Raw genomic sequence first — 26,701 nt, 5'->3', positions numbered from 1 at the left:
GATACTGTTGGAGTCTCGAGATGGTTGAAAGATGGAGCCCGAAATCCTCAGTGACTTCAGTCTGCAATGATTTTTCCAGCAATATACCTAGAGCACATTCTCTCTCTGTTTCGCTGAGCGGTGGCATTGTTGCTGTGTGATTAAAACATGCAGACCTCTGTGTCTTCCATGTTTCAGATATCACCTTTCCACAAGAAGCTTCATAAGAACACACCCCTTAGCAAACATGCTGTCTTGCTGTCTTCCATTTCATGCTGGGGTGTGGAAGAGGAATGGATATGAGGCCTAAGATTTTCTACAGGAAAATCACTTCCTTTTCTAATATAACATTCAAACTGTTAATTGGATAATGTTGCATAATTATCAGGCTTGAAAAGACACATTTTAATCAGCACATTTGTTGGATATGTATGCATACTAGAATAACAGATTTATTATAGCTACAGGATGTACAGTACAGTATCACTTTGATTTTATTGGGACTTGTATGGTCATAAAGAAATAAACTATGGTCAATACCACTCTGAAAAGTAATAAGGAAAAGAAAGAGAACGACAAAATGTTTTGGTTGTGTAGTTCACACTTGAAGAAGGTTCCACAATCAGCAATTGAATTGTTTCTTTTATCTTGTGACTAAAAACTAACTTTAAATTACATCTGTGTAAATAATTGATTTTTTCAGAACATTATACTGGAGGGGGGGCATATTTCTTCGCAGCTGTGACACTATTGTAGAATGATATGCTGAAATGCCATGGTACTAAAACTCTTTAGGATGATTTGAATGATTGAACTTATGTTTCTGTTTTGCAGAATCTTTTAAAAGTGTGGCATTTGTTGAGGAAAATATTAAGCAGCTTCAGCTTCTTGTATTTGCACATGGGAAATATTTTACAATTTTGTTCAGATAAGGTCAGGGGGCACAAATGTTGGAACTACATTAAAAACCTGTGCACCTCATAAATCTCAATAAAACTAAACATCATCCTTTTAAATAAAAAGTACAAGAGTAAAATATCTTTCCTTGAAAAAGTTTCTTCTAGTAAGAGAGAGGCTGCAATTTATTACATGCAGTAGCTTAATAATTTCCATCACAGAATCGTTACCACAAAGACTAGCTATCCTATAAATAATAAATATGAGGCTCTATGGGAGACTGGCTTGCTGCATGCTGGTGGTTTCCTGTTTCTATAACTAGGACTCACTTTTCTCTCCTGATGTTAAAAATACTTCAGCAGTAGATTCACCACAGATCTCACAATCCCTGTGCAGCACTGCAGGTTATTCCTCTTAAAAGCTGAATCATGGCAATTGTTGTAGTGCTCTAAAGTTTTACTGGAATGTGTTTTGGCATGACCAAATCTTCCCTACATAGCTAATACTGTATATGAAGATAATATACTCTTTTTCTATTGCAAATCATATCGCATGCAAAATACAACAAAGAATGAAACTATCCACCATTATAGCTACTAATTGCATAAAATGTTGTACAAAATAAGAATAATTCACCTCAATTTTCCTGACTATGTCTTATGTCTATTAAAACATTTGAATCTGTTTTCTTATACAAACATTGTGCACAATTACAGAGCACCTAGCCCCATGGTAAATTAGTTCCATGGACCCATTGCACTAACTCTCTTAAGTGCTATGATTGTGCCTTCCTAACAGAAAGCATTACTTGATTGCTTCTATATCCTTAACACTCCCATTTTGGTTGGCTAACACCATTTAGCAAAGCCTGTGATAATGCTGATAGTTTAAATAATCAAGCCAACGATATAACACTTTCAGAGGAAGAACGATTTCTGTCAATTTTCTTGAATTCCAACTGGGATGTAACATAAGCAGATGACATAAGCAGAGCTTGCTTTTAAGGTAGATAGGGGGAACATATCATTTAACGGGTACTGGACGGTACTTTTCTCTTGAGGAAAGTTCATCAGAAGGTTGTAAATTACTGGCAAATTACAGTTTCAAAAACAGTTAATTACTGTTAATGAAACCTTTCTTGTAAGACAGATCTTTTCTGAGCCCTTTGTCCTCTATGTGAGCACTACCAGTGTTATGAAAAGCGCAGGAAAAATTGTCCTTGCAATGTTTGTTGAAAGTACTGTAAAATGAAAAGAGAAAGTCTTTATCTTCAAATCACACTACCCTAAGAAAATATTCAAATATAAGGCAAGGTCTCTGGCTTAATTAGATATTGCACTTGTATTTTGTATGTTTAAAAAGTGTGTGACCTGATCAGTATTTTACAATGCAAATAATGATTTTACTTATCAATATGACATACTGAAAGAATAACCGAGAGGGTGTGCTGTTACAACATGTCATCTTTTGAAGACCTAGATTGAAATAACAATTATATAACCTGCAAAGTGCACTTGGGACTTATTCTATAGAGCATAAAAGCAAAGAATTATGATATGATTTTCATATTAGTTAAATATGAGGAAGATTTTGAAAGTAAAAAGATGATGATTTCACAAGCTTTAAGACTTACAAAGGGTGGATATCTGTAATAAGATGCCCAATGTGTAGGAAGGATTCTCTTCCCACACACTCTTCAGTCTTATCTTTGCTATATGATATGAGCACAGACTAAACTGTGGTAACGCTAGTTCTGTGAAAGACCTAACCTTATTGCTTTAAATGTTATTGCAAGTGAAGATGTTGCTTTTTGCCCAGTAGTCAAGATGTAATTGCCTCAGGTTACAGAAGAGGGGTGCAGATATTTTTTCAAACTATAGATCTAACATGTTCAACAGTCACTGTTGTGATTGCACTGGGATTAACAGAACTGTTGCTGGAACTTTAAGTAACACAACGGGAGATCATCTTAAGTTAATAAAGATAAAAAGGATTTCAGCAATGTTATTTAAGTCATTTTACACAGAGATAAACAAAGTGATGCACAGTTTGAGTTCAAAGGCTTATATATGTGCATGATTTTTTTTAGTTTTGTAAAATTAACCACCATTCCTTGGCAGATAATAAAATTATAATTTGGGGTAAAGCATTTTGTTCCTTTTCCTGACACCTTCTCTTATGTATATGACTTATGAAAGGTGACACTGTATAGTTGTGTGGCATTAGTATGCAAACCTGAAATAAAAATTGCTTAAGCTTCTCTGATAGTAGCAGCAAGATCTTGAATTTATCAATGTGGTAAAAATATTAAGGTAGCATATTCAGCTTTTGATTTACCGATGATAGAGCTATGTTGCTTTGTAATTTTAGTTTGGATTTTTAGAATAAAGTTTCATCTGTATACCCATAATCATCATCTGAAAGCCACAAGATGATGGAAGTGTGACACTTTCTCTGCTGTTCACAGTTCATATTGTGTCCCCTTCTATTTCAGCAAGGCTATAATTTGATATCTTATCAAGAAATGTATGCGTTTTCTACACCAACTGGACCCAGTTCTGTCTGGTTCAGCTTATCTATTTTTGTACAATCATCTGTGAGCAAATCTGCTCCTTTCTTCTTGCTTCTTTTTATGTATGTAAATGCATCTGTGACTTTAATAAAGTCTGTGAGGCTGATAAATTCTAAGAACATGACTGATATTTCTGTTTTTTACACCATTAGTTTAATTTTTATTTCAGTCTCTCCTCATTGCAGTGCATATGATGAAAAACGTTCTCATATCCCACCTACAGAATGAAGGACAGGACTATTTCAGGTGTTTTATGTGCACAGCCACTCATGGGCTCATTTCTGTCTGCCTCTATCTCAAATACCTGTATGCAAAGTAGCCTTACCTTTCCACCTTCAAGTGGGTATGCACTCAGATGTGACAGTATACTAGGCTGACTATTATAAACCCTGGAGTCACGTAATGGAATTCCTCATTGAAAACAAATATATTTGTATCTTTATACTGGTAAATGTTCTTAACATGACTTTATTCTAGTAGATAGCTGCATCAGCGTGCGTAGGCTACAAAGGAACATGTAAAGGTTTATTCCATGCTGAAAGAGAAGAAAAGAATCACAACGTTTCGGCTGTGGAGGCTTCTTTGGGTGTTTCTTTTCTTCTTTTTTCAGCATGGAATAAACCTTTACTTGTTCCTGTGCAGGACTTTATTATATTCTTGTAAGTCTTTGGACTCTGTAGGAGGATCTTTGAAAATAGACCTCCATGGAAAACTAGGCATAAAAAGAAAGAAAAATCACTGTTTAAAATTGACAGATTGTATGAACAATTGTAGGGACTCAAGAAAATCTCCATTAAATCATAGATCTTATTGTGAATTTTTGGAAGGAGTCAAGAAATATATCATCATATAGCAGGACATGCTATTTCAATAGTTGAAATACTACAACTACTTCTAGTAGTTCAGTAGTTCAGTCAAGTTTTAATTTACGTGGTGGGGTAACAACAAAGATTAAATAATGTACTTTACTCACTTGGCTAAGCTTTACAGGTCTAGATTGCGAACTCCCTCTCACTTATGAGGAATGAACCAGGGAGGCAGCAGCAAGGGTGAAAATTGGTGGTGGGGGGTGCAAGAAACCTTGAACAATGGGTATTCAGCTGGCAAGATGCTCATGGAAAAGAGAGCAATATTATATGTTAATAATAAATAATAGTAAAACACAATGTTGCTTTTCTGCTTTTTCAGCTTTTCTGTAGGATGTAGAAGTGTGATATGACGACCAGTGTCTTTCAAGCTGAGTGTTAGCTTCAGAGATTCTGTAAGAGCCTTGACTTTGCACTTATTGAAGAAGATTCAATAAGTGAGGGGAATTTTGCTGTTATTCTCACAAATGCTTGACATTTGGATATGTTTTCATGAGAAATACAAAAAAAAATCAATATGTTTAGTACAGTAAAACTAAATATGTTAGCCTTTATATGTTGTACATATCAACCTTCTTTTGAACAGTAATTTTCTTTCCCTTCATAAAGCAGTACACAAGATTGTCTTCATTCAAATATATAAAAAATGAAAAAATGATCACAGATCATAATCACGTGTTAAATGGGTTTAATTTTAAAACCAGATTCATTTCTATTTAAGTTTGTGGGACTTGTGTACAGTATGTTAAACTCTAAAATTAATAAAACATCTTAGAAAGACACATGTCATAGTAGAGCAGACATAATTGATTCAGTTCATTTAATATTCTGCAAAACAACCTCTTGCAAGGTGTTTTAGAGAATAATTTCAAGCAATTGAAGCACTGGAAAGTGTTTTTTAACTGTTGACATCAATAGCATACTGATAATGAAATTTTGAAAATGTATCTTATCATGAAGATAACAATTAAAATAAATACTTTTTTCTGATATTTTGTATAAAGACACACAAATCTGTACTTTGTGCCCCAAAACTGTGCAAACAGATATATATAGAGAGAGGGGGAAAAGCATGTTTGTTTTCTGACTATCATTAACCAGTGTGGGATGTTGGTATTTGCAGTTAGTTGATATTTGCTTCAATAAACAAAGACGAGTTCAAACACTGTAGAGAGTTCAGGAGGGTGTAGCTGCCCCTCAGTCCCCACCCAGCTCCTCTTCCTGTGTGTGACTCCTCTTTATCTTTTGGAACAGGGGTAGCTGGTCTGGTTCACATGTATTTCCTTGTCTTCTTTTGTGTTTTCTGGGCTGCTAAAGGCTGTTCCTCTCATTCAGTCTTTCAGCTCACAAAAGAATGGCTCTGGAGGGGCAGAAACAAATGCTTTTTAAAACCTCACTCAAACAAGAAAAAAATAAAAATATGCTTATAGTCTTAAATGCTAAACATGGTCACAAAGTGTCACAGAAGATAGAAATACGATGAGACTATTAACATTCTTTTGTATATACAGTCTGGAATAAGGTACCATGAAATGGTATACTGTCTACCCTGACACACTTAATATAATTTAATGGCAATCTTGTGTTCTTACTGTAAGTGACCCAAATCTGAAAACAAACTGTACAAGATAGACCAGTAAAATGACACACAGTCCAGTTGGTGAAGAATTCTTCAAGGTTAAAGGCTCTGTTTTTATAGAATCATGGAATATATACTTACACAGCTGTGAAGATGTGAATAATGAAATGGCTAGTATGTATCCATAAAGAATGCCCAAGTAACAACAGCATATACTGTGATACTTCCTGCATTTGCTTTTCAGTCAATCCAAAAATGCTTTCTGGGTACAAATCTGTGATAGGGTGGTGAGGTGGAAAGTACTGCTGATGAAAACTGAAACATGAGGTCAAACTATTTTATATGTAATGAGCAAATAACAGAAATCAGTAGAAAACAATAAAGTAGTTAACAGGGAAAATAATAGCTATCGATTACAATTTACATTGTAATCTTGTGTAAAAGTAAAAAAAAATACCTTATTATCAAATAAAGTAAGAGCACTTAAAACGCAATCAAACCAAGTTGTCACCTGTATGTTTTGAGAACACAGGGCATTCTAAAACCATCATCTGATTCATCATGAACAGATATCACTGTTCCATCTGTCTGTGGTAATGCCAAGTATTACTTTAAAAGAAGGCAGTGTTGTGTGAATGTGGTCAATGCAGTGTGATTCAAGTTCTATAGATGAATGGCACCACAGAACATTGGACAATCAGCAGACATTCATGGATAGCTCATGTGTCATATCTTGGAAGCCAGGTGTTTCCATGGTATTGGTATTCAACAGTGTTTTCCAAGGTAGAAAAAAGATAATGTCTTCCATAATAAGAAAAGGATGCTCAACATGAGCATCCAAGCACCCGCTCCTTGGAGGAGAATATTTGCTTCCGTGAATTTGCCTTGAATTCAGAATTATAGAAAAGGTGAAAGTTGTTGTCATTCTTAAACACACTTAACACTTCTCTGGGTACCAGTACACAAGTGCACTTCAGGGTACTTGACAGTTGGGGTATTGCAAAGTTTGTACCCACTGAGTACTGAAGCAACTCACAGATGTTGACAAATCCAGTGAGATGGAGTTCCTTCAGCTGCCTCTGACATTACCACACATGAAGGGCTGCATTTCCTGCTGTGTGTGGTTACCTACAGTATGATAACATGTGGGTGCGTCATGTGACAGCAGAGCTGACACTAATATTGTTCCCTCCTGCAAAGAGGGCCAGAAGAACTCTATCAGTAAGGAGGGTCCTGGCAACTGTGTTTTGGAACCAGTAGGGTGTGTTTCCTGTTGATTTTCTCTGCCAGGGCAAGAGCGTGCTTGCGGAACACTGCTGTCATACACTGGACTAGTTGCAGGAGGCCACTCGTCAAAAACAGCTGGGACTGCTGCCTCTGGGCAGTATCTTGCTGCATGATAACACCGGGCCACACACTGACGGCCACACCCGTTAAGGGACCACCCACCTCACAGGACTGACCCAACACTTGAACACAAAGATTTCCAATCCTTTGATCCCTGAAAGGAACACCTGTCCAGCAGATGATCTACGAATCAGAAAGCGCAGCAGACAGTTAACCGGCGGAAAAGTGATGTGTATCATAGCATTATGGGTGGCCACACCTGTAACAAAGTATGAGTTCGTGCATTGCCACCCAGGACTCTTGCCACATTATTTATTTAACAAAACCCTCATTGTAGATGGAAATAAAGAAGTCAGAATTATTAATTAATAAATAATCATTGCACATGCAAATTTAAATCCATTGCACATGCATTGTGCACTCTGAAGGAATAACCGGAAGTCAAAATCCAAGTAGGATAAATGTTTCCTGTACTTTTGATCTAAATATTATTAATTATGTCAGAACGTCTTGCACATCAGAGGACAGACTTTGGTATATAAGATAACCTGGCCTCTAGTATTCATCCGTGTTGTTAGTTGAAACCACAGAAGCTAGAAATATATATTGAGAGTGTTGTACCTTAATGTTGTTTTTTTAATTTTTTAATTTTCAGATTGATACATATTATTTTTGGTAGACATATAACAAGGGTTTTGACAGGGTGGTGCCAATATTGATGTTAGCTATTGTAGGCTGTAAAAGTTGGCTGATAGTGTAGTTGCCTTGGGTGTTGTACAGTGCTAGAAATAGCAATGAGCCGCCTTTTCCTCTGCCTTGGAAGGCATGTAGTAGCTGAATTGCAGGTGGTCTGCTTTAAAAAAACACCCACATAAGCACATACCCACATGCACCCATATCCATTTGCTTTATGTTTTTATTGGCAACTGTGCTTTCACAGACATTTGCCTAGTCACATTCTGAATGATGCACTGTTTGATTTTCTCTTTTTGAGCATGAGGTTATATTAAAATGACAGAAGTAGAGATTTATCCCTGATGAAGGAATAAACCAAAGCAAAAGTGATATGAAAATTTTAACGCAACAACAGTGTCAGCTAATAGGATATGTATAATAAGAAAAAAAGACAGTGCTTCAGTACAGAAATGGGACGTATTAGTAAGTTGTGTTATTTCCTACTGAATCATATTTCAAATGCAAGGATAACACAAATAGTAAAACTGGAGGTCAAATGATTGAACCTGTATGCTTTTTTAAAAAAAAAACTTACATAAGCCATTAGGGGAGCCAAGAAAACTGAGTTCCTGTGAGGGGGATGCAAAGCAGAAGAGAGAGAGACAACTGGTGCCCTTCCAAAGTTCCTTTCTATCCCAGTAATATCTTAATGTGGAACAGAACAGTGAGCTAACAGTGGTTTAATCCCAAGTAAGACAGAACCAGGAAGGTGATTTCTCTGTTGAGGGGTACATTTAACTGACAAAATAAATTGTTTCATAATTTCAATTATTTCACTGTGCTTGTCGTATGAAGCCCATAATTTATATTTCAGCTATGACTGGCATATTATGGATTGATAAAGATAAATCGGTCCTTTTTTACAAACCTGTGTGTTCAGTGTAGAGTCAGGGCTCTGGATTAAGGTGATGTGATGCCTTAGCAATTACAGCTGTCCTTGCTTATTTAGGGTGAGTTGCAGCTGTGGGGTTCTTTAAGACACACTGAGCACCTCCCCGGAGGGACAAGCAGACCCCCGCAAGGGGAGAACCTTCCAGCGACAGTCCCGGAGGGGACCGTGACGAGAGTATTGAGGCTGCATTTTCGCTCCTTTTTATTTTTGTTTTCTTTTCACCTGTCCCACTATGATAATTCAGGGGGGAAGGTTGAGTTTTTCTTTTCTTTTTGGGCTCGCTCCTTTCCTTCCAGTATTCCAGATCCCACTAAACAGGGACAGTCCAGACTAGATACCGCTGTTCCAAGCAGTCTTTCTTTTCCCAGACTAGATCCTTATAAATAGGGACAGTCCAGTCTGGATACCACTATGCAAACCAGCATGCTTTTACTTTTTACTTACTTTTTTGTTTTTTGGGGGGTTTTGCTAACCTCTTCCCCCTCAAACAGGCGTTGACTTTTACCTGTGTTTAACTTGGTTCCTCCCCCTCCTTCATTGTTACAGTGGTTAAATCACAGGTTGCAGCCTTTGACTGGATGTATGGTGGCCAGTGGAAGAATAGTGCTAATTACTTAATGGCACGATTTTTTTGTCCATGCATAACTGTACCTTTTTGTTATCTTTAATGTTTTTATGAAATGATGTGGTGCAAATGATATTTTTCTTTCTTCTAATCCTCATTCTGAATTATTACTGTACATCTTTAAGTTTCCATACTACAGCAAAGACTCCTGCACTGACAGCAATGACTTTTCCACTTCTAATTTTTTTTTTGTTGTGGCATTAGTCAACTTTGACAAGACCAGTTTTTGAATAGAGTTTTTAAATAATATTTTTGGAGAAAAAACATTCACAAAGCATTTTGTCTCTTAAAAAATGAGTAAAACAAAGTTGCCTCAGCTGTTTGAAGTTGCATAACAATAATGTTCTTAAGCCATGCTATGGTTTGCTCTGCTGAATTACTTTTTTTTGTTAGAACTAAAGAACATTGAAACATTTTTATTAACTTTTTTAATGACCAGCTCTAACAGGATGCTACCACAGCAGTATAAAGTTAACCCTTTCAAAATGTCATAGCATAACTGATTAGTCATATTTAAAATGCACACATATACACATTCTGAGTACCATTGTAAGTTGCTTAAAATAATCAGTCATTTCACACTTTAAGTGCTCCACATATAACCCTGTGACCTTCAGAGATGAATATATTTAAATAAAAGTGAAAAAACTAAAAGGTTGCAGTGCCACACTGAATTTAATTTGAATTTTATGTATAGGTGGAGGTGAAATGTTTCAGTTGCTTATTACTTTGGTTTCATAGCTGTAAAATGTCAAATCACCCCATTCTTTTTTCACTGTAAAAGAGGTATTAAACGTTTAACAGGATTTATCTGAGACGTTTTGTTCATAATATTCATTTAGTTATATTTATGAAGGAATTGATTTCACAATATCTTAACGGACTTTTGTTGCTAAGTCAGTTTTGAAACTCTCTGCAGTGAGAGTTTAATGGTCACTCTTTGTTGACTTGGCTGAATTACTCCAAAGGCCTCAGATACTGACGGTTCCTTTTAATTTGAAGTTTTTTTTTAATGTCTCATTGATATCTTGGTTTGCAAGGAGCGAATTTAACAATTATCCAATAGCAGTCACATATAATTGTAATAAATATGTTAATTACTGAACATAAATTTGAAATAAAACCAGTATATTGTTTCTTAAAGACAAATAACACAACATTTCCTTTTATATCATAAGTCATTTAATGGAAATGAATCACACTTCTGAATAGATTACATTATAGCTTGTTATCAAAAGTACATTTACTGTACTGTATATAAGCCGATATATAATACTAAATATATGTATTTTCTGTTTTCCACAGTGTCCTAAAGTACACAGCTACCCAGACATGGAAGCAGTTCCTCTTTTGCTCAGTAAAGTGAAGCCTGAGCCTCCTGAGGACTTGTTATCAACTGATCAGTTTCAGACACAGACTGAGCCAGTGGACTTGTCAATGAACAAAGTCAGGACCTCCCCCATGGCTGTGCTGTCATCTCAGTCATCACCCATTTCCTCAGCAGCGTCTGCCTTTTCCCCCTCCTCCTCCTCTTCCTCCTCGTCCTCGTCCTCGTCGTCGTCCTCATCCTCCTCTCGACACACCTCCTCACCCACGGTCATCACCTCAGTGTCCTCGTCCTCCTCCACCGGCATGCCCACAGTGTTGACACCAGGCCCACTCGTGGCGTCCCCCTCAGGAGTGCGGGGCCAGCAGTTCCTGCACATCATCCACCCCGTGCCGCCTTCCAGTCCCATCAACTTGCAGACCAGCAAGCTGCAGAGCCACGTGCACCGCATCCCGGTGGTAGTCCAGTCGGTACCGCTGGTGTACACAGCGGTGCGGTCTCCAGGAAATATGAACTCAACTATCATGCTACCTCTGCTTGAGGAAGGCAGGAATCAGGTCAAAGGTAAGGAGACATAGTTTCTGTATCGTGATGCATTTTAAAGAGTAAACATCCAGCACTGAGATTAAAAGAGTATGAAATCTTCCCAACAGTGATGGAATTTACCCTGGTACCTGGTAATTGTTTTTACTAGATATATAGATACTTTATTGATCCCGTGAGGGAAATTGCAGAAATTTCACTCTTAAGTTTTACTGTAAACTTCAATAAACTTCATGGGCAGAGCGGTGGCACTGTGGCTAAGGATCTGTGCCTGTGACTGGAAGGTCACTGGTTCAAAATTCCACGGCTGGGAGAGGAATCCTACTCTGTTGGGCCCCTGAGCAAGGCCCTTAACCCCAACTGCTCCAGGGGTGCTATGTAAATGGCTGACCCTGCACTCTGACCCCAGGCTTCTTCCTTCCCATCTGTGTGTCTCATGAAGAGAAAGCTGGGGTGTGCGAAAAGACAAAATCCAATTGAAAGAAATTGTACATGGCTAATAAAGTGATCTTATCTCTTATCTTTTTTTTCCAACTCCATTCTCAGTAAAGTGGAGTACTGCAGTATGGAGTTTTATTTTTTCAATAAATTAACTTAATCTGGCCAATCCATGACCAATGAATATCTTGTGCTCCAAAAACCACAGCACAGTGCACGCCTGGCAGCCATCACAAGCCTTAACTGTCACGATCGCAAACCCCTCCTCTTAAGGTCGCTCCAGCCCTTCCTTGTTTGCCTCATTCCTCGCACCTGTTCCTTGTTCCAGCCCCTTTTCAGTTCCCCCTTAAAAGCCAGACGCAGGCGCTCATCTGGGCTCTGCATTGGTTTCTGCATCATGCGAGCCCGGGACCTGGATGCGCCTGGCTCCGTTATGGTTTTAGTTTCTGTTTCTTGTTCCCGTTCCCGTGCCCCCTGCTGGTTCCGACCCGGTTCCCATTTTCAAATCGTCTGTCCCAGATGGACTGCCGGGTTTTGGACTTTTGCCCTGTTTTTTGGATTTCCCATTTGTCTCATCCCTGGATCGTTTACCTCGGCCACACCTCCCTCGACCACCAGCACTCCAAGGACACGCCCCCCTGTCTTTATTCCCGTATCCTGCATGACTTTTTCCCAGTGTTTCCTCACTCAACCCCAGATTGTGTCGTCTGCATAGAGCCCGGAAAGAACGCTTTTGTGACATTAACATTCTTCTACATTTCTTTACTCTGCTTTCAGAGTATAAGATGTATGGTTGTAAGTTGATAATTAAATTTTCACAGGTGTACGCTTAAGACGAAATTGTCCTTAAAACATGTTTCTAACTATACCTATAATTAAAAAAACTGTCAGGTCATGTCTATCATTAACAAAGTGAGCATAAGTGTGAATTATGATTTTAGGGACTGTCAAACTGATATGTAACATTAAAGAAAATTTAACTTCAGAATGATTTGAACAGTAAAACAACTGTTCTATCTTGCACATTCATTTGCCCCTAGCATAATGATTTAAGCATTGTAGTCATCCTTATGCTATGGATTCATGCTTTAAGGACTTTATGTCCTGCAAAACAAGATAATGTATATGTAACGTTGACAACCTCTTCCAGAAATTTGTGCATTATACTGTAACAAGAGAAAACAATAACAAGAAATTGATGTTTGGACATCAGCTAATTGTAAAGGACTGCCAAACAAAAATAATACAGCTTTGAATAAAACTGCCCTATAAATACATTGCAAAGTAGAAATTAATGTGTATTTGGAATTACTGTGAATGAACCCTGAATATTATAGCTGTGAATTGGCAACTCCGGGTTACATACTGTAGCCACTCATGTTCATGTAATTAAAAACAGACGGATGTGAACTCAGACATACACAAAAGGACGTGTCAAAAAGTAAAGGCAGTTTATAAACAAAACAAGTTAGTGGCTTAAATATTGGCAAACAATGCATTTCTATTATTTGTTCCAGTAATAATTTACTATTATTCCTTTTTCACTCTATTTTGTGACACACTTGACAGATTTTGTTTTAGGTTAATTCTTAACTTTACTAAACCCTTAATTGAAGTAACAAACTCCTGGAATTGTAACCTTTGCAAGCTTTGTTTGGTACTCAAAAGTTGAAGATCTAAATTACTTAGGAGTCGGAACAGATAAAAGGTAACTTCTAACATGTTTCTGACAGCAATGAAAGAACTCACATTAATCATATTATTAGGTCAATTAAGGGGTTAGTTGTGTAACTGAGGTCTCAGTTTGAAGAAACACCAGAAGGTACAGTATGTGGGTTCCAGTACCAGGGTTGGTATGGAAAACAGACTGAACCACCCTACTATTCCTAACATCATCCATTCTATGGGCTTACACAACACAGTCACACATTGTATGTGGTTTTGTATTAAATGACTTCTCTTCTGCACTCCTTATATACTCTGTTATATACTGCTCTTACTGAGAGACATGGAAAATAATTTGTTCAGTGTTAAGACAGCTCCATTGTGTGTGGAAGCTTATACTTCTCTATGTCAAACTTGGAAAAGTGGGATGAAGTACTTAAACCTCCTTGACAGTGCTTCTGTGGTGTCACAGCTCTACCAGATACAGTATGCAGAGAAACAGCCTAAGGTGGAGAATTGTTCACAGTGGCATGAAAGGAGATCTGTGAGATGAAAAGAGTGTCTCAAGTGTGAGATTTTTCTCTGGCTTGCCTCAGGTTCAGGTAATGTAGGCCAGTTGGGGCCACACTGTTATTTTAATTAGAAACATACATCCTGTCTGTTTTTTATTACTCTCTATTTCTTTCTCTTAGACCTAGCTACCCGTCTAGTGAACTGCCGTTTTGGAACTGCTTTCCCAGAGGGTGTGGTTTTACTGCTCTGTCTCAAAACCACTGTAAACGTTGCTGGGTGTGCTTTCAAATCTCTTTGAGCCTGAAACCCACTGCACAAGGAAACAGTCTGTTTGACAGTTGCTGTTTATCTGGGATATCTGTCTCTCCCAGTCTTGTAGACTGCAAGAGTGATCCTTGGAGAATTGCTTTTAAACTGCTGGTTGTCTGCCATAGAATTGAAAAAAAAAGAAAAAAGAGTGGTTTATGTAATTGGGTGTAACCAACACTGAAGATGGGTGGTACTGCAACATATTAGGTACAGAGATACATCCACTCCACCCAGGCTGAAGTGACAGCATAATGAGGAAAGCAGAATCAACTATACGTGATGTTAGCAAAACACAGGCACACTGCATTGTTTTTATTGTCCAAGAAACTCCTGTAAAAGAGTGACTTGGGCTTTTTATACCCTATTTTAATTGCCTTTTCCCATGGCCAAAAATAGAAATTAGGTATTATATTAAATCGATTTTTCCATAAAGATACTTCTTCTAAGTTGCTACTAAAGTGGAGACATCACCATGCGGCATCATGCTGTCTTTTGTATGACTTCAGATCTGACAAATGTATACGTTTGTCTGCAGAGACCCTAGAAAAAGTTTCTCTTCAAGATTGACCAGCAGTTGCAGTTATATCACAGTTGTATCATACGGTGCATAATGAATTGCAGCATATCAACTTAAAGAAATATTTATGTTCATGATTTTCACTACAGATGTGCTGAAATGTACCTTTAATTCATCGTTTTATATAAAAAAAATAGTAAAATTAGCAAAAAAATAGTAAGAAGAGAATCTGCAGTTCATTCTCTGCAGCCTTTTAAATTCAACCTCTTAACAAAAATCAAGGTCAAAGTAACTTCCATGAACAACACAACATTACTACCTGTTTTTCATCATGCTAATGCAAAGAAGTCATGAAGACTTTGTGATATAAATATACACCTTTACACCATTTTAAAACGTTTTTAAGAAGATGTGAGAATAGCTTGTTTGCAGTGCAAAACAAAAGCAGTTGCAATAATCAGTTCGCCTTGCAGGTAAGCACTGAATGATAGCGGGCTCAAGAAGCCAGGTTAACACCCCTCTTCACTCAAAGCTGCAAATGTATTCCCAATTCTTCAACCATTGCAGCAGCAATGTGACAGTGTTGCAACCTCCCATCACTGTGCGCCTTATTCTGACGTCACGTACCAAGTGTGTTATACTCGGCCCACGCATTTTACATTCATTGAGCAAGACACGCTCAAATCGCTAAGTGTACACGGAAGACGCGCTATATTTTCAGTTTGGAAAAAAACATGGTTGATTTACTGAGGTATTTATCGGTAATGCAGAACTGCACACGTCTAATTTATCATGTACAGTAGTTCGCTAGGTCATTTCCTTATTTTCTTTACTTTGCTAACAAAGAATTGAATTCGGAGAAAAATAATTCATTATTCTAGAATATTAATCTAGTATTATTAAAACTAGTATTAAGCTTTCGCAATAACCATAAGTATCAACTATATCGTTAAATAGACCTAATGTATATCTCTCCTTCTGTCATGAAACCCTCACTGTTTAAAGCTTTCTAAAGAACTGCGGCACTATACATACTGGGTACATTCTACAATTATATTTAAAATATAAGCAGTTTAATGTCTTTAGTGTCTTAGATTTCAGTGAAGTAAATGTTCATTTTCATTCAGTGATATGAAGTCAGTTTACCATATCAGCATGCATTGGCACAACTGCACCCACTATATATTACTTGAGGTGTGCAGTCATAATTCTTAGAAACCTGATAGTGGTGTCGGTAATAGTGCATATTCTTTGATGTAAAGCAGGGAAGAGGTGTATTCCTAAAATATCTCTCCTGGGCATTTGTTGAACTTCTACGATGCTGTCAGATGTCACACATGCCTCTGCCGTTCCGTGGTGAAAAGCTGCTGACTGGCATTCTGATTCCGGCAGGTTGTCTTTGTCCCTTTATCTCTGACTCTGGCCAGGTTTCCATGGAAACGAGTGTAGATTTAAAACAACAGGAAAATGAAATCATAAGGTTTTAATAGCACAATCTTGCTTTCTTTTCTGATTGCGCGGTTGGGTTGAAATCCTTTGTTCCTCGGTAGTATGGAATGAGTTACTGTACATCTATTGCGCGTGCATTGTCAGTTCAAACTGGTGACAGGAACAGCTTTGTGTATGGCATTCATAACAGGAGATGTTTTAGAGTAGTTTTTTGTAATTGTTTAAACATAATTATTTCATTTTGCATTATGTACAGTTTTCTAGAAAGTTAATGTGAGTTTAGATTTCTTTCCTAGTGTTTTTAGTGTCCTGTAATTATATAATTATTTGTTACAGTATGTGGTTAAATTATATGCAGGTTACATACAGTATAGTCCCATTGGAAAACATAATATTTATAGTATATCTAGATTTCTTAATTTAATATTTTCTGTGCTGTGGATTTGCCTGTCAGGAATAATATTTTATTAATGATATTTTACCTTGTATTTATTTCTTTGTCCAGTATTTCAGCTACTGCTTAAGCATTATCTAGGGATCTCATTGGTAGGGAATAGCCAGAATTTTTTTTTTGTTATGCGTCAGATTAATCTTTCATAAGAGACCTTGTCATAAACTGCACAGAACACTTGAACTGGTTTGCAGTTGAATGTCAGTGGCACGACAGGTCATCATGTAACTTCAAAACACTTCCTTTTCAGTCTGCCCAATCAGAGCTGACATTTCCCTAAACACACAGCACAGAGTATTAATGAATTAGGTTGCTAAAATGACGTTAAATAAACAAAGCTTATGAACTGAGTAGAGGGGTCACAGCAGTGTTGTTTTCCAATACTGAAATGCTTGAGGATTGTTTATAGCATCTTTATGAAAACACAACAGTAATTGACAAGTAAATAATCAAATTCCAGGAGATCCTATCTTGTTTGTCAACTTTGTAAGGTGCTAATTCTTCATTACAAATGAAAACTATCAATTGTTTTTGATTAATCTCACTGGATTTGTACAGGGTGACACAATAAATGAAATGTCAAATCCATCATTAGCCTTGATCTTAAGATATACATATCTAAGTCTGTCTGGGCATAAAAGGTTTTTTTGCTGTTGTAGAACAATAAAATATTCACTGCAGAATTACAAAGTCTGAAACTATTATTCAGATTCCTATTAGTAAATGCATGTACAGCACATTTCTAGTAAATTTGATAAAGTTCAAGGCTAAATATTATATAAATGATGATCCAGTTATATTTTCCTTGATATCTATTAATCAGACTCTGCATAGATCAGAGGACCATAATGCTAGATATTTTAGAATAAATAATGATTGCTTATTTTAATAATTATCATAGTTTTTATTTTTTTTCACATCTTTGTAGTGCCTGAAGAAACAAGCATTAAATTGCAAAACAAAATTATTAAACAGGCCTTCCACTTTTTCTACAAGTTTTCTACATGCTCCTACACACATCTTCCTTGTGCAAATGTTTAAAGATGTTTTCTGAGTGTCTTAATCAGTAAAGGCATTCACATGACATGTACTGTATGCTGGACTACAGAGCTCAGGTGTCGCAGGGTCTGGGTTTCATGTCAATAGGTGATTTGGTTGGGAGTCCTTCTTTGCCTCAGGAGTAGAATGGGATCAGTAAGTCAAGCTCCTCTTGGCTTTCAGCAGCATAGCGACTCATGGCCATTGCCCACAGGCTTGCTGCCTCAAACTGATGTGCTGCTTCTCCATTCAGCCCCAGCTCTACAGGTTCCTTGCTATGGTCTTGGAGACTCACACTCCAACTGAGCTCTCACTTTCATAACTGAACCCTTAAGTGGCCAAATAACAGGATTAATATGATCTCTTCAATTGTTTTTACTTCATCTTAAAGGTTGCCTTTTTCTGGTTTGCTTTAGAAGTAACTCAAGACTTTCTACCTCTAAAAAAATTGCTTGAACAGTTTTTAGTTTAATTAAAGATAGAGGAACTAAGAAAAATGCTTGTTCATTCAGTTAAGGATTCAATTAGTTTAAAGAACTTGGCTGGAATGATGACCATCAGGTGTTTGGTTCCCAGAGTAAGTAGGGCTGCTGTGCAGCTTGCAAGATGTCACATTACTAATAGATCTTGAGATGGGTCTGTGTGTCTCATTCTCTCTCGAGTGTGTACAGCCAGAGAGCAAGATTATAAATGAAATATGTAGAAATATGTTATATAGAAATATGTTGATTCCAGTGTGGTTACATACAGTGTATAATGCATAATAATGAGTAATTTCTTAAATTAAAACATTGGTGGATCCGACCAATCCATATTTATGTCCACCTTTGAGTTATTCGGATTGAATTTTAGAAAAAGTAGATGTCAAGCGAGCTTAATACTATAAGCCTTTCGTTTTGCAAATGAGCACTCATTGCCCAGCAAAGAACTGATCGTTTTAATGTTCTCATTAGATCCAATTGGCTTAAACTTTGGGTCAAAAAAAATATTTAATTTGAGTTGTGGAAGTGGAGTACTCTGCCATATTAAAATGAGCAGGCCTGGTGTATTGTGATACAACACCAAGCGCCAAGAAAAGACACACAGTACCTGGCAGATTGATCATTTGCCAAAACTTTCATTCAAAAAGGTGCATGTTTCCATGATGACAGAAAAGTTGTGGGCAAGCTGGACAGTTTCCTTATCTTTAGGAATGTTGATTTCAATTTAACAGGACTTTTAACAGTGAAAAATAAGACCAACCTGGAAATGATATCTGACACCTGAAGAATGGCCGACCCGTTGTGTTTTCTTTCTTCTCTTTTCAGCATGGAATAAACCTACAGTATTACTTGTTCCTTTGCAAACTACGCATGCTGATGCAGCTACCCACCTGAAAAAGATATGTGTAATGTTAGACAATATCAAAGACATACCTAACAAAATGTCAATTCCAGAATTCACTTAATAAACAAAAGGAATTTCTGGAAGTCGGAAACAGAAATTCTCAAAGTGATGCACTTTAAAGTGTACTGAATACCATTTGTGAAAGCAGAAGGCACACGATTTTCAAAGTGACTAAATAAAATGTTGCAACTGCTCTATAATGCAATACTGATATTTTCTTCCATTCATGTCATGTTCTCCAACATCAGAAATGTATCTTCCATTTTAGGAAAACAATGATTTAACTTGCTTATGAATTTTTGAGTGTCTGAGATGTTTGTGTCTTTTAGAGGAAAAAAAAGCTATAGGAATTTTGAATTTAAATGTTCAAGAGTTAGATTTTCGACAGTTTAAAGATAACCTTGCAGACCTTGTAAAATGTGTGCTTCTATTTTTACAGAACATGTTTTGATACCTTACACTTTTCTCAAAGTACTATCAAGTAGTACTCAGATGCATCTCCTTCACATGGATGTAATGGACAGACTTTGTGTAAAGGCACTAATGCATTTTAAGTAGCGTAGTAGGTGTGTTTTTCAGCAGATTATAGATCTTCGTTAGAGAAGGTATTGAATGTTTCCACAATATAGGACACCCAGTCTGTGTCTGACATGTAAATTCATCTAGTTATTATTCCCGATATCCACTTGTAAAAGAAAAGGTCTGTACAGTCTACAGTGATCCATTGTTGTTTTGTGCTTTGGGTGGGGGTAGTCCTTGATAGAAGTGAAGTGGGCCTGACTCCAGGAAATCTGGCGGTATTGTGCCAGACCCTAAGGACACACCACCCCCAGCTGATAATGAGGAGGAACTGACAGGCCCTGACAGAGAGGCCTGGGGGCCTCCTGCAAGCCAGCGTCCACAGAGAGTCTGCTGTTGACTCAGGGTCTGGAAATTACAGAGAATCAGTTTTGGAAAACTGAAAAAGAATCACACAGGATTTACTTTAGCTAAATCAGGACAGGACACGTGAAAGCCTTATACTTTGTGGAGCGCTCTAAAGATGTATGTGTAGACGGTCTTTGTTTCAGGGAATGATGTGGACTTTCACACAGTCCAACCTGTCAGTTAGCAATATTTAAGTAAACACCTCCTTGTGCATAACTCAGCTACTTGTGAGTAATGTTGATTAAACTTGACAGAGCTCACTGGGAATTATCAGACCCATCTATGTGGTGAACAATGTTAACATATCATGTGTCAATAAGTGAAATGATTAAATCCTAAACCACTCATATGCATATTGAAACACAAACAATGAGTTTGATTTTTGTGCTACATTTATATTTTTCATGATTCCAGGAAAAACTTACAAGGGATTTTTTAACAACAACAACAACAACAACCAGATAGTTAATCCTATATAATAATATTAAATTATTTTTAGGGGTATTATAATACCGCAGATGAGCATTGGAACCAATAGCATTCATTGCATTTTTTACTGCCTGTCTGTATATCTTCACATCTTCTGAATCATTCCATTTTTCCCTCTGTAGCTTGATTCAAAGCAGTCTGTGATTGATAGCGTCTTCCTCTGATAGTGTAGACATATTCATATCGTGCTTCAATCAAATCCACTCATTGCTGAAGCAGTATTTTTGTCTAAAATTAGTGAAAAGCTAGTATAGAAATAATTTACACACGTGTTACCTCTTTGTCCTGATTATCTGACTCATTACTTCTCTGAAGTGTACCTCTAACGTTATTGTACTAATTTCTCCTCATTCTGTCTCTTTTATCACAGCACAAACAGACCCTAACGGCTTGTCTCCAAGACAAATCAAAAGTGACAGTGAAGATGATGACCTGCCAAATGTGACCTTGGACAGTGTTAATGAAACTGGATCCACAGCACTTTCTATAGCAAGAGCAGTGCAGGAGTGAGTATCGATTTATGTATACTGTGTATAAACAACACTGTCTGCTCCACGTTTTTCACCTGTTATACCCATCTTAGGGTTAGCACATGTCAAAACGGGATGTAAACAGAATATTTGTTTTTATGGAAGTGCTTGATCTTTTATTGTATAATACAGTTGATCATTTAAAAGTATGAGTGATAAAAGGAGTGATATCTTCATATATTGTCATATATAATACTGTATATTATTCATATGTGGTCGCCAACTGCTCACCATTGGCGAGAGACCCACGTAATTAGATGTATAAGCGAATAAGAGCACACATTTTACCACAGAAATGTTACTACTTGATCTGCATGTTAATAAGTATTAGATTTAACAAGTATTTGTTGGCAAAACCGTCCAAAAAAAGAAGTCTAGATATTTCTTTTGGATTAAAAGAGATGTAATCACAAGCCTGTTTGTTTACAATGTCATATGACCACTTCACCTCAGCGGAAGTATAGTTGCCTCATTCTGGATTGCAGAATATGACTTTGCACATGCCTAGAAATTTTGTATATTTTATTATCTAAATTGGAGGTTTTACACATTTCTGTATACATTTTACTTTCATTGTCTTTTTAAATGCAGTCATCAATCTTTCTATCCCCAAAATAGAAAAATAGCTCTGCAGTGCCCCTTTAATACAACCTGTACTGTAGCTCTGAACCCTCTGGAGCTCTGGTGAACTTTTCGCTTTACAGTAAATAGCTTTACTAGAATTTGGATAGACTGGCATGAATTATTTCTCTAACACGTCTTTGCTTATCTGATGTAACCTAGTAGAATCAGATAAAAATGACTATTCACCAGATCCATCGACTTAATCAAAGCCACGACCTTTCCCTTCAAGCTGCTTTGTTCTTATTCATCATTCATCTTATGACATCCTTACCAGGTGCTGTATTTTGTGTAGAACAGTTACTATCACATATCAGAGGGCTTTTAAAGAGGTCTGTAGATGCTTGGATTTCACTTTGTATTTTCTATAAGAGTGTAGACGTATTTGAAAAAGTAAACTATTTTTTGGGAGGAGAAGTGAATTGATCTAATACTGTATAATACTGTATAAGAACTAATACTTCTACATTTCATGGCAATTGTGCAGTATGTGAAAGCAAAATGCTGAATCCTGTGGGTACCCTGTCAGAGTGACAATGTGGGTAAAAGACAGTACCTAAGAGGAGACATGCAACTGGAAGGTCACTGGTTTAACGCCAAGCTTCTACCACAGACTATGGTCCTTTATGGGCCTGGGGGTTCCTACAGGCCAAGGAAAATTGACTGTGGTTGACTCATGCAAAATAGCCAGGATAACTCTTGGTTTCCCAGTCACTTAACCTATTTTAAATATTCCTTCAACTATGCTTTAAAAAAAAAACAGAAGACAAATATGAATAGTATCCATCACAATTCATCAAGTGAATACAAGTTTTAAGAGGTAATGCGCACTGACACTTCAACTTTATTTTATTTAGATTTTATTTTAGTTGTTCCCAAGTTTCAAACAGTACTTTACCTGTAAATGGTCATCAACACATAGATTGTTAGAAAATAAATTAAATCTTCACATCTGTCCTATACTTAGAATTGGAGTATTACACATTCTCATCTTGTGTTGTACAAACTAGGCTATTGTACTGTGCCGTTCAATGTTCAGACATTAAATACCTCAAGGTTATGCAACCTTGAGTCTTCCATTGCATGTCATCACAGGATTTCGATCCATCCAGCTCTTTAATTACTTAATTGATCCTGATGCTGAAGATTAGTTAGCTGAAAAAGGATTTGTTGAAATAAAGACTTATAAATGAATGGAAGGGCCAGTGTGGTTTTCATAGACTTCTCACAGCTGATGCAAGGGAGCATAGTAGTGAAAAAAATTTTCTGTTCACAGTGCTTCTCATTAGCTGTGTCACCCTGTTCTTCGTTACTTGCCCTGGCCTGTTCATCCATCATCCTGGCAGGGTGTCCCAGTCATTAAGGAGGACAAGATGGGCTCCTCTTCTTCCTCTACTCTGAGGGGTGCTTTTTGCACAAGACATGGGAATGAGAAGCTACAACAAATAAACAGCTGTGTAGCAGGATCAGGCCAGGTCTGGTATTCCTGGACAGGGAGTCAGTGCCAGAGTGAGTTTGGAAGTGAATTAAATTGAGCAGGCTAGTGTGTCTGCTGCAGAGACTGGATTAAAAAGCAGATTTTAATAGCTAGAATGACAAATAACTACCTGAAAAAGAAACAAGAGTCACACAGAGAATTATGTAACCAAAGTAATAAATTTAATAACAGTGATAAACTATATTATAAATACTCACGTTTGTTTTAAAATAAATAATAGATTCAAAACATTCACAGATACCTTGAAACCGTAGTGTTTTTTTTTCTCAGTGCAGACTTGATTTGGAGTTCCCAGTTAGCAATTTAGTGACCCCTGAGATCTAAGGTGTATCACATTATTTTAACTAAGTAATGTACGTCTCACTCATTAGCCTGGCCTAATGGCATGTATAACTCATGAAAGGGCTTAAGGGCTGTAATTATTGTATTTTATGTGAAAAAAAATATTTTCTTAACATGTACAGTACATCTATTTGTTGTAAAGTGAGAAAGGTGTAAACAGATACCTTCTGTAGTAAACATCAAAATTGCAGTCTGTTATTTTATAGATTAGATGTATTTTGATTTTAGTGGCTTGAGGAGAACATCTATTATTAATTCAGTAGTTGGGGGTATTATAATAAAGACTCAGTCATATGTTTCACAAGCTGTTTTTACTTTTTCTTTCTCGCTTACTGAAAAAAATGTCTGCCAAAAAGCAGATGTGTTTGGTTTATTTACTCTTATAAAGCTCTATGTCTCCTATGATATTAAATATTATGTTTATCACAGTGCTTTTTGTTTTGTTGTTACTAAGTCACACAAAAAGAAATGAGAGAATTTTAGTACATTAGATATTTCACTAGTTTATTAGGTTTGGAGACATTTGATGATGAATTGCAATACATTTCCTTTTGAATGAAACATAACAAATATTACATGCAATAGAACATTGTTTCCAAAAGTCATAAAACAACCTTTATGAAAGCTGTACTGTATGGCTTCAGTAGATTGGAGCAAGACTTTTTTGTTCAAGGTTCGAAGTAGATTCATACTGATTCACTTTTCAGTTTTGTATCATAGATAACACAACCGAAGCCTGGTGAAATTATAAAACATGGTACTCTCAAAGTTCTGAGACTCTAGTTGTTTACCAGGTAAGCTTGTTAATAAGTAAAGTTATTCCTGAAATATCATGTCTGAAGCCAGCAGTTCTGCGGCACATTACCATATTCATGAGCTCCAAGGAGAACTGGCAGGACTATTGTTAGAGAGATCCCTGCTGGTGTCTTTGTGGCCCCCTGGGGCTCCAGCCCACTGAAGTGAACAGGTGGAGGAAGGGGGAGTAAGTTCATACAGTAGATTGGCCTGGCTGTGCAAGAATGCCTGAAGAGTGAAAGGTAACTGCCATTGTCTGTCCATTTATAAGCTCATCCATTTATTTATAAACACAATATCTGTATATCTGCTTGACTGTGCATATCCATCAGTCTATCAGTCACTTTGACTAGGCCTCTTCCTCTTTTTTGCTTTTTTCTTCTTTGAGTTCTTTGAGTTTAGTGGTATATGTACTGTATGTTCAGTACAAATTTGTTTCAGCACTGTAGCTTCTAGTTCATTCTCTCAGTCCTTCAAAAAATAAATAGTTATCCCAAAACACTTTAGTGACTGTATGTATAAGATCACTTTACTGGCCATATACAGTTTCTTATATTAAGAATTTGTCTTTTTCACATACCCCAACTTGCTCTCCATGAGACACACAGACAGGGAGAGAAGCTTGGGGTCAGAGCGCAGGGTCAGACATTTATACAGCGCCCCTAGATCAGTTGGGGTTAAGGGCCTTGCTCAAGGGTTGTGGGATATAAACTGGCAACCTTCCAGCCAGAGGTGCAGATCCTTACACAGAGTCATCACTGTACAGTATGTGTTTTATGTGTTTCTGGTAGTATGGGCATACCTCATGTCACTATTAGAAAACAACAGGTCTTTCAATTAATGTTTTTATAAGAGTGTGCAAGAAAACTGCCTGCAACACTGTTTAAAACTCCATTTGAATACTATGGCTAACAGCTTAAAATATTTGTTGAATTATATTTTTAGATGAAGAGAACTTACCTGAATGTGACAAACCTATTTTGGCTAATAAAAAACAATGAAATGGTTCAGATAGATGTACTTAAGGTGTTAAATTAAATAATAAAGTTAAAAAGATTTTAACATGTTTTTGGGAGGTCTGCTGTAGCTTCTTCTTAGTTGAGATAGTTTTAAATCCAGTACTGTGAACAAATTGTTTTGTGAACAAAAGTTTTATTTTCTCAAAAATACAACACAATACAAAACACAATTAAGGAAGAAACCACTCTCCACCTGAACAATCCCCCCTCATCCACCCTCAATCTGCTCTAAGCCCCTTCAGTATGGCCAGGCAGTGGCAATGGAACCCCGAAGCAGCTGTGCCTTGCCAAGCCTCGACCATTCCTCTACTGGTACCATGGATCCCAGCAATTAAAAGTTCCATATAAACAGCACTAACTGCAGTACTGTTAATAACATGCTTCCCATGCTGAGGTGACCTCAAGTCTGCCAGACTGGTGATGAGCTATGACAAACTTGTGCAATCTACGTCAAAATGAGTTTAGAAGGCACATATCTGTGGGGTTTCCAGCTGAAACACCCTCAGATGCACTTTCCCTGAAATCAGATTCGCTCTTTGCAAACTCAGGAAAGAGCACAGTGCCTTCCAGGGTGAAGAGGGTTTCAAGCCAGTGGCTATGGAAAGTTTTTGTATGGGCCTGCTTTAGCAAAACATGCTCAACCATATTTATAGATAATGTGTCAGCATGTTCAATGATATTCTATGAAATAATTTCTGCACTTTTATTTTTATTTATGAAAAGACATCAAAATCTTTTTTAAACGCTGTCCCATAAAATAAGATTAGTTCAAATTTAACTAATTAATTATTACTTGTGCTTATTGATAAAGTTTGGATACTTCAATATTCATGTGAATATTAATTAACAGCTAAAAACCCTTTCTAACAATTGTGTAGTACTATGTTTTTGTTTGTTGGAACTGCACTACAAATTCACAACTTTTATAAGAGGACTTTATTAAAACAGCTATTCCAAATCTGCATGGCAACAGTGTTGTTTTCTGAGGAACAATATGGTGCCTATTATACTATAATGAGACAAGTACAGCAGGAGGCCACATCAGTGCCTTTTCCTGTAATCCTTTATTTGTTGGGACGAAGAAACACCACCTTCTTTTAACAGAAATGTATAGAGATTTTCTTATGTGCAGAGAACATGTGTGAGGCAAATCTTTTAAAAAAACACGAGACTGGCTTCCATAATATGTAGACGTACAGGTTCACAGCAAGGACTACTAAACACGAAGAAGAGAAGACAATACCTAAAATATGGTGTCAAAATTACAAAAGTTATTTGATTTGGTATCAGGTAATTAATTTATAACAGAATACATTAACATGCATAAGGTCTGTATAACAAATAACCGATGG

General features: G+C 37.0%; 1 protein-coding gene across 1 annotated transcript in view; it reads left to right on the top strand.

Annotated features, from left to right (window-relative positions):
- klf12b (Kruppel like factor 12b) overlaps positions 1-26,701 on the top strand; it is a 79,125-nt gene that overhangs the window by 32,930 nt on the left and 19,494 nt on the right. The window contains exons 3-4 of the mRNA XM_006639375.3: positions 10,798-11,383; positions 20,915-21,050. Coding sequence (XP_006639438.1) covers positions 10,798-11,383; positions 20,915-21,050 — 722 coding nt within the window. The remainder of the gene's footprint in view (positions 1-10,797; positions 11,384-20,914; positions 21,051-26,701) is intronic.

Source organism: Lepisosteus oculatus, chromosome 15 (assembly GCF_040954835.1).
Source record: "Lepisosteus oculatus isolate fLepOcu1 chromosome 15, fLepOcu1.hap2, whole genome shotgun sequence".
Lineage (NCBI taxonomy): Eukaryota > Metazoa > Chordata > Actinopteri > Semionotiformes > Lepisosteidae > Lepisosteus > Lepisosteus oculatus.
The sequence above is the reverse complement of the archived record's forward strand: the minus strand, read 5'-3'. Positions and strand labels throughout refer to the sequence as shown.